Raw genomic sequence first — 13,289 nt, 5'->3', positions numbered from 1 at the left:
GGCCTGCAGGCCTGCCTGTGTAAGGAGCCGGGTGAGAAAATGGCTCCTTTCATTCTGTGTCTTGGGGGCTAGCCAGGGCTTTGATGACAATACTGCACAGAAGGAGGGCTTTTAAACCTCTGTGTTTTAGAAGGTGGGTACTTTAGATGGAGAAGATCCATGTATGGGCATAAGTGGGGAAGAGCAGGGTAAGGGGCACAGTCCTGGAAAACATGTCAAGATCTGGCATCCCACTAAGGTGAGGCTGGACAGGAAGAGCGCATCCTTCCATCTTGGGTATCATGAGCTGTGGTCTGCGGCAGTCAGTGTGTCATAGCTGAAGAAAATGGACCAAGGCAGGAGCGCTATAGGAAGCTAGAATGAGATGACGAATGGAAAATATTTTTAGCATATGGTGCTAAATATAACTAGATGCTTAACAAATGGTGGGTGTCTTGACCTGAACATGGGAAGAAATCTGAGTTGACAGTGTGCTAAGAGAAAGACAGGCCTCTGCTTACAGTATCCATTTGGCCGATAGAAGCGTGTGCGTGGAAGGGGCAGGAACTGGGGTCATCTGCGGGGAGGGCTCACCTGTGTGGCAGCCTTCTTTGTGTACTCCCCACTCTTCCTGGTTCCGCCCATCATGTCTCTGCAGCCACTGTCTCCCAAATCAGGGCGTGACAGTTGCAACCCCACATTCTGTCTTAGCTCAGGTTCTCTCTCTTGTTTTCTCTCCTTCTCCTTGCTGGAGTCTAGGACCAGCACACATATGTTCCACTTTGTTTGTTTATTCGTTCATCAGGCCGATCACCTGCTAGGTGTGTGGCACAGTCCCGAAGAGCTAAGGATCAGGTTCTGAAAGAGAAACCTTCTCTTTCTCGTGTCTCACACTTTTGTGGTACCCACGATTCTGGGACTCCATGGTACTTGCCTGTTATGCTAATATTGACATGGTTGCTAGGTTACCTCTTGACCCATCCTATGGCAAAACACCATGCTGGTGGAATTGCAGATTGAGGGCTGGACCACACTGTCTTTTTATTGCAGCCGCTGCAGTGACTGGACCTTCTTAAGTACTCGAAACCAGGGGTGAGTCCAGCTTGATTACTAATTATTGACGTGACTTCAGCCTAGTGTTTTAACCCCACCAGATCTCTGTTTCCTCAGACATAAAATTAAGTAGTAAAATATACGACCTTTCATCTCAATAGGTACTCACTAAATGACAGACTAACACATCATTTATTAGTTGATTACTATTTAACACTAAAGGCTGAGCGCTCATGACAGTAATCCTAGAATTTAGAGAATCCTGGGCCAGCCCGGGCTATACAGTGAGACAAGCAAACAAAAGCCCAAGAAGCTCAAACACTGCTGTGGATTAAATGTTTGTGTTTGCTGGAATTCCCCAGTTCATATGTTGAAGCCCCAATACCCAATTTGATAGCAGGCCTTGGGGTGGCAGGAGGAACTTTGCGCACGAATAACGATGCAGCAGGATGCTCCAATCTGCAGGACAGGATGTGACCCTCATCACCGACTGCCTGGCATCTTGATGTTGAGCTTCCCAGCCTCCAGAAGTATGAGAACTAAGGTTTTGCTGTTTATTTCACTCAGCCTGTGGCCTTCTATGGCAGCAGCCCCACCTGACTAAGACATACACATCTTCGTACAAAATAGAAACTGACCAAGAATTCTGAACAACAGTGTCTGGGCATGTGGCCAGCAGGGTGCTTTGCCGTGGGGGTGGATCTCAGGAAGCGCCCAGTATTGAATGGCTTAGAAGCTGCAGCCGAGAACAGGGACTGGTCCTAAACCGTAGAAAAACAGCAGTTGAAACAAAATAGCAAGGCGTTTAGTTCTATCAAAGAGCCTGGACTAGAGATTCCTTCTGCATGTGAATTGGGAAGTAGGTCTGGCCTCCCTTTTCTTTGGAGCCGCAGACCTCTGGAGGCAGGAATGAAGCTAGAGTTCGGCTCCAGCGATGAGAGCAGGTTTCCCTCTGCAGATGGTAAGTCGCCTCCCCTGGCACATTTCCATCTCACCAGCTCCTCCTAGGTTTCAGGAGATGGGGTGGGGAGGAGGAGACCCAGATGGAGTCCTCTCTGCTCCAAAGTCAGCCTAGGGAGGACTGGTTGCTTCCCTTTGGGTTTCCAGCAAATTTGACTGGATCGGGGGTCAGCCCAAAGTGATGGGGCTGGAGCTAGGATAGGTGCTTTGATGTGTGTAGAAAGAATTCCATGTTTGGAACGCTAGAACTTGGACTCTAGTTTCAGACCCACCAATTGAGCCATGTAACTTGCCCATACCTCATTTTTCTAATATATAAAACTTCATCGTGGTATTCTTGGGGTTGGGGGAGGGAGCCAGGCCAACCTGCAGAGTCCTTCATATACATCACTGCAGAGGGTGCTGGGAATGTAGATTCTGATCCAGCATGTCTGTGTGGGCCTTGGCAGTCTACACTGAACTCAAGTGATGCCCATCCTCCTGGGTCATGGACCATTTGAGGTTCTAGAGCACACACTAGGTAACCATGGCATGAGGCCCATTTGTTTTTGTTAATAAAGTTTTATTGGAACTCAGACTCACACACTCATTCAATTATTCTCTAGGGCCGCTTTTACGGCTAAGTGAACTGAGTTGGGAAGTTGCATTGGAGACTCTGGCACACAAAGCCTAGTTACATGTCTTAATATAGAAAATATTTTCTGCCCCCTAGGAGACTGAGGAGGAGTGAAGGCTGTTCTCTGTGGACTAGAAGACCTATATTTCAATCCAAGTTTGACCAAGGGCAAGCCACTCCACCTTGCTGGTTTTATCTTCTCATCTAAAGGATAAAATAATCACTAAACTTTAAAGAGACCTATAGTTCCAGACTTTCAGTACTACATAGAAAGTCTATTGCTACTGAAGCAGGCATCTAAGAACCACATTATGCAGCCTTTATCTGGAGGCTACAAAAAGGGGGAAGGGGAGGGGGCCGGCCTTACCTTCAGAATCCAGAAGGGCAACTCCTGCTGGTCACTGTGAGTTCCCATAGACCATAGTTCCTTCCTGACAGAGTCAGTTGGGAATAGAGAGGAGCTTAGAGGGGGAGATCAGAGGCTGGCTTTCCCAAGCTGCAACACAAGCTGTCACTGTCAGAGACATCCTGGGACCCTGAGTGCCGGCATCATTCACAAAAATTCCATTTCCCTGATAGTTCAACTTAAGAACAGCCCCCTAGCTCACCGTGACTCCATGTGTTCCTGCTCATTTGCCCAACCAGTACTCGGGAACCCATCTGAGGCCTCAGAGACTCTGCCAGGCATGGGACTATGACATCTGGAACTCCCCAAGGAGCTCCCAGTCTGGTAAGGGAGGTGCCCAGTAAAGAAGGACTCACAGGAGAGCTCTACTAGGTAGCTTTAAGGGGGAAACGCAGGACTCTGGGTATCTGGCTTGGGAAGCAGGTAAGACACTAAGCAGACAGGGAACATGTGCTGTAGAGAGGCAGTGGGCTTTGGGAGAGGAGATGAGTAGAAAGGAGAGATAATGACTAGTTTGGGGCTTGTTGATGCTGCGTGGGCTGCAGAAAAACTGAATGGCAGAGCTGTGATTTCCTGTGCACAGCAAAGTAAAGGCTTTTGGGAGGCCTGCAAACATTTAACAAGATGACACATGTTGCCATGGTAATTTTCCAGCACTGGGAAGAGTCCCACTGCACACACCTAGAACTCCTGAGGCCCTTCAGAGCTCACATGCCTCCTTCTGTGCCAACAACTCACAGGAGAGATCTTTACTTACGATCGTTAGTTTTTGTCAACTAGACACAAACTAGCGTCACCTGGGAAGAAAGAACCTCAGCTGAGGAATTTCCTTCACTAGACTGGCCGTTGGCATGTCTGCTGGGCATTTTCTGGATTAATGATTGGTATGGAGAGACTGTTATGATGGCACCCCACCCAGCCCTGGCAGGTGGTCCTGGGTTTTATGATAAAGCAAGCTGAACAAGACATGGGGAACAAGCCAGCAAGCAGCTTCCCCCACGGTTCCTGCCATGGCTGCATCCGGGATGGACTATAACCTGTCAGTCAAGTGAACCCTTTCTCCCCAAGTTGGTTTTTGGTCAGCATTTTATCATAGGAATAGAAAGTAAGCACTCTACCCCTGTTAAATGTACAATCTTCGGGATCATTAATAAAGCCTTGGCTAGCTCTGAATCTTTCAGGCCCTACCCTGTTATGATGTTATATAAAACTGGAAAGAAAGCCACAAGAAACGACAAACCTCTGCTCACCATTATTTTCGAGTCTCAGCTGAACTGTGGTTTCCCAGTTGGGAGTATGAACCTTTGAGGTGGCTGAAGGATATCTGTGCCCTGGCTTTAGAATTCAGGACACAGCTCATACAACTGGTGAGACCCCCACGAGGCACCATGCCCAGGAGAGCAAACCATCTGTGTTGCAGAGAGCAGAGGGGCCCTGGGATCTTGCATGCCAGGGGGACTGTGGCTCTCTAGTTTGCTTCCCTTTCCTAGAGAGGGCCTCTGAATCTAAGAGAGCAGAATGATGCATGGGCGTGGCGGGTGCTTCCGTCATCGGTTCGAGCACCTGGCTATCGAGGCCTCCGGTGTACCTATGTTAGTCACACTGGCTGGCTGGCCTCATCTGGACCTGAAGCCATGGACTCTCTTTTTAGCACGTATCACAGTTCCTATGTCTCTCTGTGGGTTTGTCTTATGGAGGCCATGCTGTGCTGGTCATCTCATGGCTGGGAAGTCTTCACACCCTACCTCGCTACAAGTACCTAGGGCCTGACGAATGGTAGGTACATTTGCATGTATGCTGGATGATCTGACAGAAAGCCTATCTGTAATGCTGTAAGCATGACTCGAAACTCCTTACAGAAATGTCTGACCCTTGCTCTTGTTTACCAAGAATGGCAGAAATTATTATCTGGTGAGAGTCCGGAGAGATTTTGGTTTAGAGCTTTCTAGACCACTCTATTTGTGGCTCAAGGGGGACCGATAGAGAAACCATGTGTGAGATGGCCAGAGGGTCCAGTGGGGGTAACTGATCCCAGGCTGAAGACTGGGCTGAGGGTTGGAGAGAGTGCGTAGGAAGTCTCTCATTTATAACTTGGGCTGGTGCCAGACGATATGGCAGACCTCCAAGGACTCTGCTTTCCAGTCTCACTCACCCATATTTCTGCTTCACTTGGCAACCAGACCCCTGTCCTTCCCTCTGCGTCTCTAGACGGCAGGACAGTCTGCTCCTCCTATGCCCTCAGGAACAGCCAGATGTGCTTTAAGCATAGTCCCAACGATAAGCCCTGTTAGAACCATGAGTGATTTAAAGGAAATCTTGGCCAAAGTTCTGAAGGAGAATTGAAGAGAAAGGTTCTAAGTCGTCCCTTTCATTTTAAGTGGTGATGATGGCGACTGTTAACCAAGAGCTCATCAAGCTGTAGGTGCCTACGAGGACGATGTAATTCAACTCTCACAACAGTTCTGAGGGAAGGAGCCCATCCCTGTTCTGTTTGCCGAGGTGCTGAAGTGGAGACTTGGAGAGGGTCACAAGGCCACACGGTGGTGGTGGCAAGGCCCCAGTTGTTCTTAATTCTCCGTCGGGGTATCCCTCTACTCCACACAGACTCTTTGACTACACGTTCTCTGAGTCGCATCTGGATGACTTACTTAAAGATTAAAGATTGCATATTTCACTTCTCAAATGAAGGTTCAACACTTCCTGTGCTCACACGTAACACTTCCTAAGACATTCTAAGAAATTCTCTCTATCAATTTCACGTGATGCCTGATCTGATCCTGTGGAATCGATTATCTACTCTGCCTACCGGGATTCCTTCCTCTCTCTCCTTACAGAAACCTTTCCTGTAGAACATTCTACACCCTCCTGGGTCGTAGGGTGTAAAAAGAACAGAAAGGTTGTCAGAACGCTGTCCAAAACCAGAGTTGCATGAGAATTCTGACCACTTGTGAGAACACTCCAAGATAACCAGAGTCTTGTGACAGATTCTTCAAAACACAGTTGCTCTTAGAATGTGTTTTCCTGCTCTTTCCCAGGTATGGCGGATAGCAGTGAGTTTACTCCAGCTATTGTTCATGTGCCTCTGCGGGAAAACATGTTTTTACCGAGTGCAGCTTGTCCTTGTGATTGTGTATAGCTTACTTAACCCTCAGGGTACAAATTGTCTGAGGCGCTGAATAAAGTTGGGTGTTTCAAGAAACTTCAGTCCACCTCATGGTTTAGGCCTCACCCTCTCAGGCTCATACCAACTGGAGTAGTAAAGAGAGGGTCACTGGGGAACATATGCCCTCCTCCAGGACAGACAGGGAAAGAGATGAAAAGGGCGAGGAGCCCACGATTCAGGGCAACCTATAGCCAGTGTTCTGGTGGAACTGAGGGAGCGCTCAATGCCCAGGGAATTCAGAGCTGCTCTCTGTGGGGGGCTCTAGAGAGGGAAGTTATTAGCAGGAAGGAACAAGAGTGTTACTACCTTCTATATCTACATGTCCCCATGTTGTGACAACCTGGCTTAAACAACACGTACTTATGAGTCTTTTCAGCACATTTTCTAGATGGATACTATCCTCAAGGGTCTGATTTGGAATTATGGACACAAGTCTTGGTTCTGATGCTACTTCTGGTTATAAACTGATTAGTTTTTCCCCCCAATTATGAAGTAGGCATATTTGGCTAGGTACATACTCTTTTGTCATGGGTTTTTGGTTAGGATTATATTAGTTCACATAAAATCACTTGCAAGCCTCAATAGAATGTAAAAAAAAAAGTTTCTGACCGTTCTTGTTACCAATATTAAAGATAACTAACGCTAGCTGCTTCTTGTTTATTGAATGCTTTTTGTTTTTTATAAATCTTATTACCTTATTCTTTCAAAGTGTATGTCTGTATCTGTGTGGGAGCGGGTACCGGAGCCTATAGAGGTGTCAAGTCCCCTGGAACTGGAGTTACAGGTGGTTATGAGCTGATATGAATCCTGGGACTTGAACTTCGGTCCTCTAAGAGCATCCTTATGTGCTCTTAATTGCTAAGCCATTTGACAAGCCCCTTATTTTGTAGACTTTGATACTTGGGAACAGATAGCAGGGCTCCGGAAACTCATAGTCCCTAACCTCAGGCCCTGGAAGCTGAGAGGCAGAAAGGGAGGCAGTGGTACAGTTACTTGTCTGGTTTTCCGTGCTGGGTCAAGGCTGAGCTGAAGTCTGCAGTAGCTAGGTTTGTTCTTTCTCACCGTGGGTGCGTGCTGAAGTGTTCAAACCAGACCCCTGCTTGCATGCTAGGTACAGAGGACAGAGGGTGGTTATTTTTAAGTGTGAGCTCACACTGAGTCCAGGTACTTTTCCACCCACCGTCTTCTTCACACAGTGAGGGCACTAGGTATTATTATGTCAAATTTATAGTCAAGGAGGCTGGGGAGGTGAAATCATTTTCAAATTATTATAAAACCGAGAAACATAAAGCCAAAATTTAAGCCCTGGTTGTCCACCTGCAAGGTCCCCTGCATCTTTGTCGCTCCCTCGGTGGCCCGGGTTCTGATAGAACCCACTTGGCAGTAATCCTGAGAGACCCTCTTAGGTGGGTCAGTCTTCTGAAGAGGAAGGTGATATCTGCCGAGGGGAACTGGCAGTGACCCTTCTACTGCATTTTCTATGATGAGACTCTTCTTCCTGCACCCCGCCCTGACTTCTCCCCCACCCCCACCACGGCCCCACCCCCAGGGAAAGGCCAAAGAGTCCAGAATCTCAACTGACCGGAAATCCTGGGACAAACACACAGGAGAAAATATGTACAGATAACTCTGCTCAAGGAGGTCATATAGACCAAAATAGGTCTTTTTTTTTTTTTTTTTTTTTTTTTTGGAGCTGTTAAAAGTATCAAGATATGATTTCCAGCTTGTTTTTCAGATTAAAAAAAGAAAAAGAAAAAAAAGAAAAAAAAATGGAGCACCAAGAAGCTGAAAGGACATACCCCAGGCTGCACACTAGTGAGAGTCTGGGCTGGGGCCCAGGCATTAAATGAATGAATGAACATGTCTCTTTAGCTTTTCCTGATGCCAGCTCAACTCTTATGGGATGGAGGAAGGCTCAAAGTTGAGATCTATGCAAAGCCCAGAAGCCAGGGCCCCTCTGCAGCCTTGGCTTTGGTCCTCTCACACTCCTGTTAAAGAACAGGAAGCACCTCATCATCTTCGACAGGGCATTTTGGGGACAGGTTGTAGCAAAGGGCTACGAGTAATCAACAGTTTATTCTTTCTTAAAGAACACAAAATGTAAGAACGGACCGTTAAGGAAAAGACGCAAGCTGACCCTGAGCCCTGAGGCAGAATATGATCCCAGGAAGAGCTCCCTCAACCTCCAGGGTGGCTATGGGGGAGGGGCTCTTTTCTGCCAGTTCCTTCTCTGTCGGATAAGGCTGGATGCCTGGGAAGTGAGAGTGAGTGGGGTTGAGTGGGGGCATGGTGGGAAGGGGTGTCAGGGACTTTATACATCCTCCAATACTTCCCTCACTCTGCGCCCACAACTTCCCCTGCTAAGGGAGGAAAGAAGAATGCATTATTCAGTTTAATAATTCATACAAATTGCGAAGTTTACTGTGTGAAATTTAAGAGGGCAAAAGAGAAATACTCCTGAGTTCACTTTAAAAGGACAGAGGTATGAAGATGATGTTTCCTGATGACCTTTCTCTAGAATACAGATCTATGTGAATAAGCAATGAATCCCTTCAATGGTAGGTGGGTCCCTCCCTTCAGTGGTAGGTGGGTCCCTCCCTTTGATGGTAGGTAGCCCTCTCAAGTCCAGTAATGTTCTTTTTCACAAAACAAGTTTAGTTTAGAAAACAATCTTCATGTTCAGCCCCGTCTACCCAGGTAACAAGATTTTACCTAAAAAGCAATGAAGACTGAAGTGTCAAAAATGGGTCTTTAGCAACACCCGCCCTCTCCTGCTCGAATGGTACCCATGGTAATGTCCTCAGCCCAGCTTCTCACCCCTCCACTGTCCTGGAGACTGAGATACCAAGAAGGGTGACCAATCAGCATCAGTAGCCAGGAGCTTTGACCCAGTTCTTGGCTGAAAGGGGTTGGGATGAAAGTCACTTAAGGGTGTCTCCGAAAACTCTGCTGTATCCTTGTGTGTTTCAGGCTGAGGGCCTCTGAGACTTACTGCCGGCTGTCCGGGAAAGGACTATGCAAGCAGCCTCCCTGATTGACAGGAATAGAGTGCATGACAGAGTCCATGCAGAAGATGGGGTCTGGGAGCTAGCTGAAGGCTAGACCTCAGGAGGAGCTAGCTGAAGGCTAGACCATATGAGGCTCCAGACCACACTGAACATTTGGTGTTTTACCTGGAGTCAGTACTGGACTTGGACCTTGTCATAAACTGACCTTTTCCTCAGGGGTCGTTTTGTGGTTGTAAGAACAGATTTCTGTGGAGCGTTACTGTAGGTATATAGCCCAGGCTGCCTTCCTGTCCTGCCTCTTGAATCCTGGTGTGACAGACACACACTACCACACTTGGTGAGCACACATTATATACAGCATGGCTAGAAGAAAGAATTCAGAGAGAAAGATTTCTAGTAATTCAGAAGAAAGAAGATGGTGGCTTAGACCCATTAGAAAGCAGGAGGGAAGAAGCAGTTGGATTCGGGGCTTTTTAAAAAGGCAGTGAACTGGGGGCTGGAGAGATGACTCTGGTTAGGAACACTTGCCACTCTTAGAGCACCCAGACTCAGTTCCTAGCAACCGCATGGCAGCTCGCAACTGTCTGCAACTCCAGTTCCACAGTTTCTGACCTCCATGGCCTCCACGGGCACTTGAGCACAAATGTTGTGCAGATACATATGCAGGCAAAACACCATTTATGTAAAATCAATTTAATAATAATAATAATAAATTAAAAAGTTGTTAACTTACGGGCTTTCTTGTGGACGGAGCGTAAGAAGACACGAAAAGGAATTGAGGCTGAAGCCAGTGTTTGGGGTTGAGTCCTGGGGACGACTGGAGAAGCTTGAGGGACAGCAGGAGTTAAGCCTCATGCATACTGAGATGACAGTGCCTGTTACTTACACCAAGGAAATGTGGCATGGATTGCGGGATACGTGAGCCTGAGGTGTGGGATGGGGCAAGCAGGGCGGGTTTGGTAGCATCACAGGCTCATACACAGGCTCACAACTGGAGGAGGTCATCAGAGAGGTACAGACAGAATGGAGAAGCCAAAGACCTGTGTGGGAACCCTGTGTTTAGCATCCAGAGGCCAGAGAAAAGAGAAGCAGGAGGGTGACCAAGAAAACTTGGGAGCAAGAGAATTCGAGAAGCCATTTGGAAAAAGGACTTTCAGGGGCAGGGGCGATGGGTGCCTGATGTTGCTCTGGGAGGTGAGAGCAGGTTGAGAACTATTGGATGTAGACACTGAAAGACATTGGTACCCAAGGCAGGAGTGGCACCTGACACCTGACCTCACGGACAAACTGTTCACGGTTCTTTCACTGTGAATCTTGCCTTCTCAATTAGATTGTAAACTTTGTAACACCAGGGCAGATGAGTCAGCCTGTTCCCAGAGCACCGGGTCCTTGGCAGCTGTGGGGCCTTATCGAGCCTGATGTAGATTCTGTTGTGGCTTGCCAGCTCGCTCTGTCACCCGGGCAATGGCTGGAGCAATTATCCCCGTACTTGCTTACCTTGGACACAGCATTTCAGCTCCTTTGGGTCTGTGACGCTCTTCCTGCTTTCCCGGATCACAGCCCGGTTCTTCTTGGTTTCTCCCCAGAGGTTGGTGCCTCCATACATGCTGGGAATGTTAAGAATGGCAATGCCTTCCAGGAAGATGTTGCTCAGATCCACCTCAACTCCGTCACACTGCAAAGCGGAGAGAAAGCAGATCACCGTGGGGCCGTGCATGGCCACTGGAAAAGGGTATGACAGGTCCTAAGCCACCTCACCACTGTCAGTCAGGAACTAACTATCTGGCAGCTTCTCAGACTTACGGCTTTGGCCACCATAGTGAGATGGAGCCACTCAGCAATGACTTCCAAAGGGCCAGAAAATACTTAAGGATGTAATTTAGATCAAGGAGGTGACCAGACTGTCCTTCAGTCCATCCTTACACCTCAAAGTTTGGACCCTTGCTAATCAGTGCAAAGATCTGTGGTGTCGCTGGGTCCGGAAACCACTATTAGGTAGATTCCCAACAAATGGCGATTTTTATTTTATTCCTTTATTTTATCCTCTCCGCTTGGTAAGAAGTGCAAGACTTTGGGGTTTGGGAGGCCTTCCAGTCTGCTGTCTCTCATGGCTGTACTGAGTGTCACTCTGGCACACATGCTTGCCGATCTGTGTCTACCACTCCCTTCCCCACGAGGTTTGAGAGACTGGAAGGCTTCACCTAGCTATGAAGCTATCCTGTTTTGGCACGAGGCTTACCAGCGCAGCAAAAAATGCACTGGCTTTGATCCTTGTCCCTCGGGATTATGGGTGATTTATTTCACTCACAGAAGAACAAACGGGACCCAAGCAGATGTACTTTATCATCCAAGAATGCACAGATAAACTCCACATTTGTGGGATTTGACTATAAAGCCCATAGTTTTTGTTTCTGTTTTTACATTTTTTTTCTTCTTTTATGAAAGGAAGGCAATCAAAAGCCTAGAGTAACAATCTACTGTCACCAGGGTTATCTCCTGCTATGGTCATCAAATTCTTAGTGGGAGTTAATTCCATTGTCACAGAAGAGGTGGGGCCTAATTAGGATGAGATCAGGTCTCTAGAACAGGAGCCCTGTGGTCTCATTAGCCTTGTCAGAGGGGGAAGGAAACCATGTGTGCTCCTGCTGCCTGCAGACTGCAGGACTCCAGGGGGAAAAGCCCCACAGCATGCAGCCCCTTGACCCTTGGTCCTGAATCGTTGTGAGGACCAAATTTTTGTTACTTATTGTTTAGCCAGCTTGTGGTATTCAGAAACGACAGAAAATGGCCTAAAATTCGCAGAAATCAAACTTTCCAAGTCTTCACCAGAGGAGGATGAGAGAGAGTTGTCCACAGCGACTCCCCTCACCCCCGACCGATTTCTTTGAAGTTCTAATCAGTGTGGTCGCCTCTGACTTGTTTTCCAACCACAGGACAAGAATACAGAGAGCTTTTCTGATAACTGGGAACTCATTTCTCCACTGGGGAGCCTGGATCCTTTGAAAGTTCTTTTAATTGGGCACACACAACATACAGACAGAAAGCACAGATTTCAAGGTAACAGTAGCAGTCCAGACTTCTCAGACTCAAGGACCTTCCCTTCCTACCGCTCACCTGGCTGTGCAGCCTCTGGCCTGAGTGTGGCCTCTGCTCTGACCTCCTTTTGACTGTTCTGTTTTGTACACACCACAACTTATCCCCTGCCTAACTGACACTGTCCCTGACACCAGAAACAACGGTGGTGACCTGTTTGGTGGGGCAGGTGGAAATCACACCAGTATTTCTGTCACATCCTCATGTTCATAAGACACGTACAAAGCACCCATAAAAAACAGCTCTTTTGTTTGAAGCTAACCGTTCCCACGATAAAACGTCACTCAGTCACCCTGACCTTCTTCTTACAATGTGTTTCTCTCCCTTGACCTTCTGTAGGGTTGGAAAATATAGCTTAGAAGCGGGACTTTACATTTTATTTATTTACTTACTTATTTATTTACTCTGGCTCTTGGATCAAGCCTCCTCCAGTCTATTCAGATGGAGTCTGTGGCCTTCATCTCTGGAAGTCAAGTCATGGCAAAACCAGGGATCAAGTCTCCGTGGTCACTTTAACGCAGCACACGTGGTGCGGTTGTAACCTTAGCGTGAGGCGGGGCATTTACTGATGCAGGGTCTTCAGGACCCTGTCCCTACCACTGCATATGAATGTTGAGACGGAATCGCAGAGCTCCGAGATGACATGGGCCGAAGAGAACCTGCCCCCACCTTTCATAAAGGAGGCCCTGTGAAGCAACTTCCTTGTGGGCGTCTCATCTCTGAATGGTGGAGCAAGATAGAAATGCAGGTCTACAGACCTTCACCTCCACGCCGTGTTCCTCCCACCGAAACAGAAGAGAGTCTGCTAAGTGTCCGGTCAACCTTTACCACGAAAGTCATAAAAATCATAAAAGATTCTATCTTTAGTCAACTATGCCACCCACGGTTGCCAATCATCAATTCTAGTTTCCAGAGATTAGACAGAAGTACCCCAATATGTAGTTTTCATGGTATATCCTTTTATCTCTGGGAAAATGGGTCATATTTGTCTCTTTACCTTTGTTGGATAGA

The 13,289-nt window shown here is 47.6% G+C and overlaps 1 protein-coding gene across 3 annotated transcripts in view; it reads right to left on the bottom strand.

The window, feature by feature from the left end:
- Positions 1-13,289, bottom strand: part of DGKG (diacylglycerol kinase gamma) — a gene marked incomplete at both ends in the record, with an annotated part of 146,777 nt that overhangs the window by 18,071 nt on the left and 115,417 nt on the right. For all 3 annotated transcript variants that reach the window (XM_080919456.1, XM_080919457.1, XM_080919458.1), the window contains one exon: positions 10,683-10,860. In XM_080919456.1, coding sequence (XP_080775582.1) covers positions 10,683-10,860 — 178 coding nt within the window. The remainder of the gene's footprint in view (positions 1-10,682; positions 10,861-13,289) is intronic.

The sequence above is a fragment of the Micromys minutus genome (assembly GCF_963924665.1).
Source record: "Micromys minutus genome assembly, chromosome: 7".
Classification (NCBI taxonomy): domain Eukaryota; kingdom Metazoa; phylum Chordata; class Mammalia; order Rodentia; family Muridae; genus Micromys; species Micromys minutus.
Note: the sequence above shows the minus strand (reverse complement) of the source record. Positions and strands in the feature narration are given on the sequence as shown.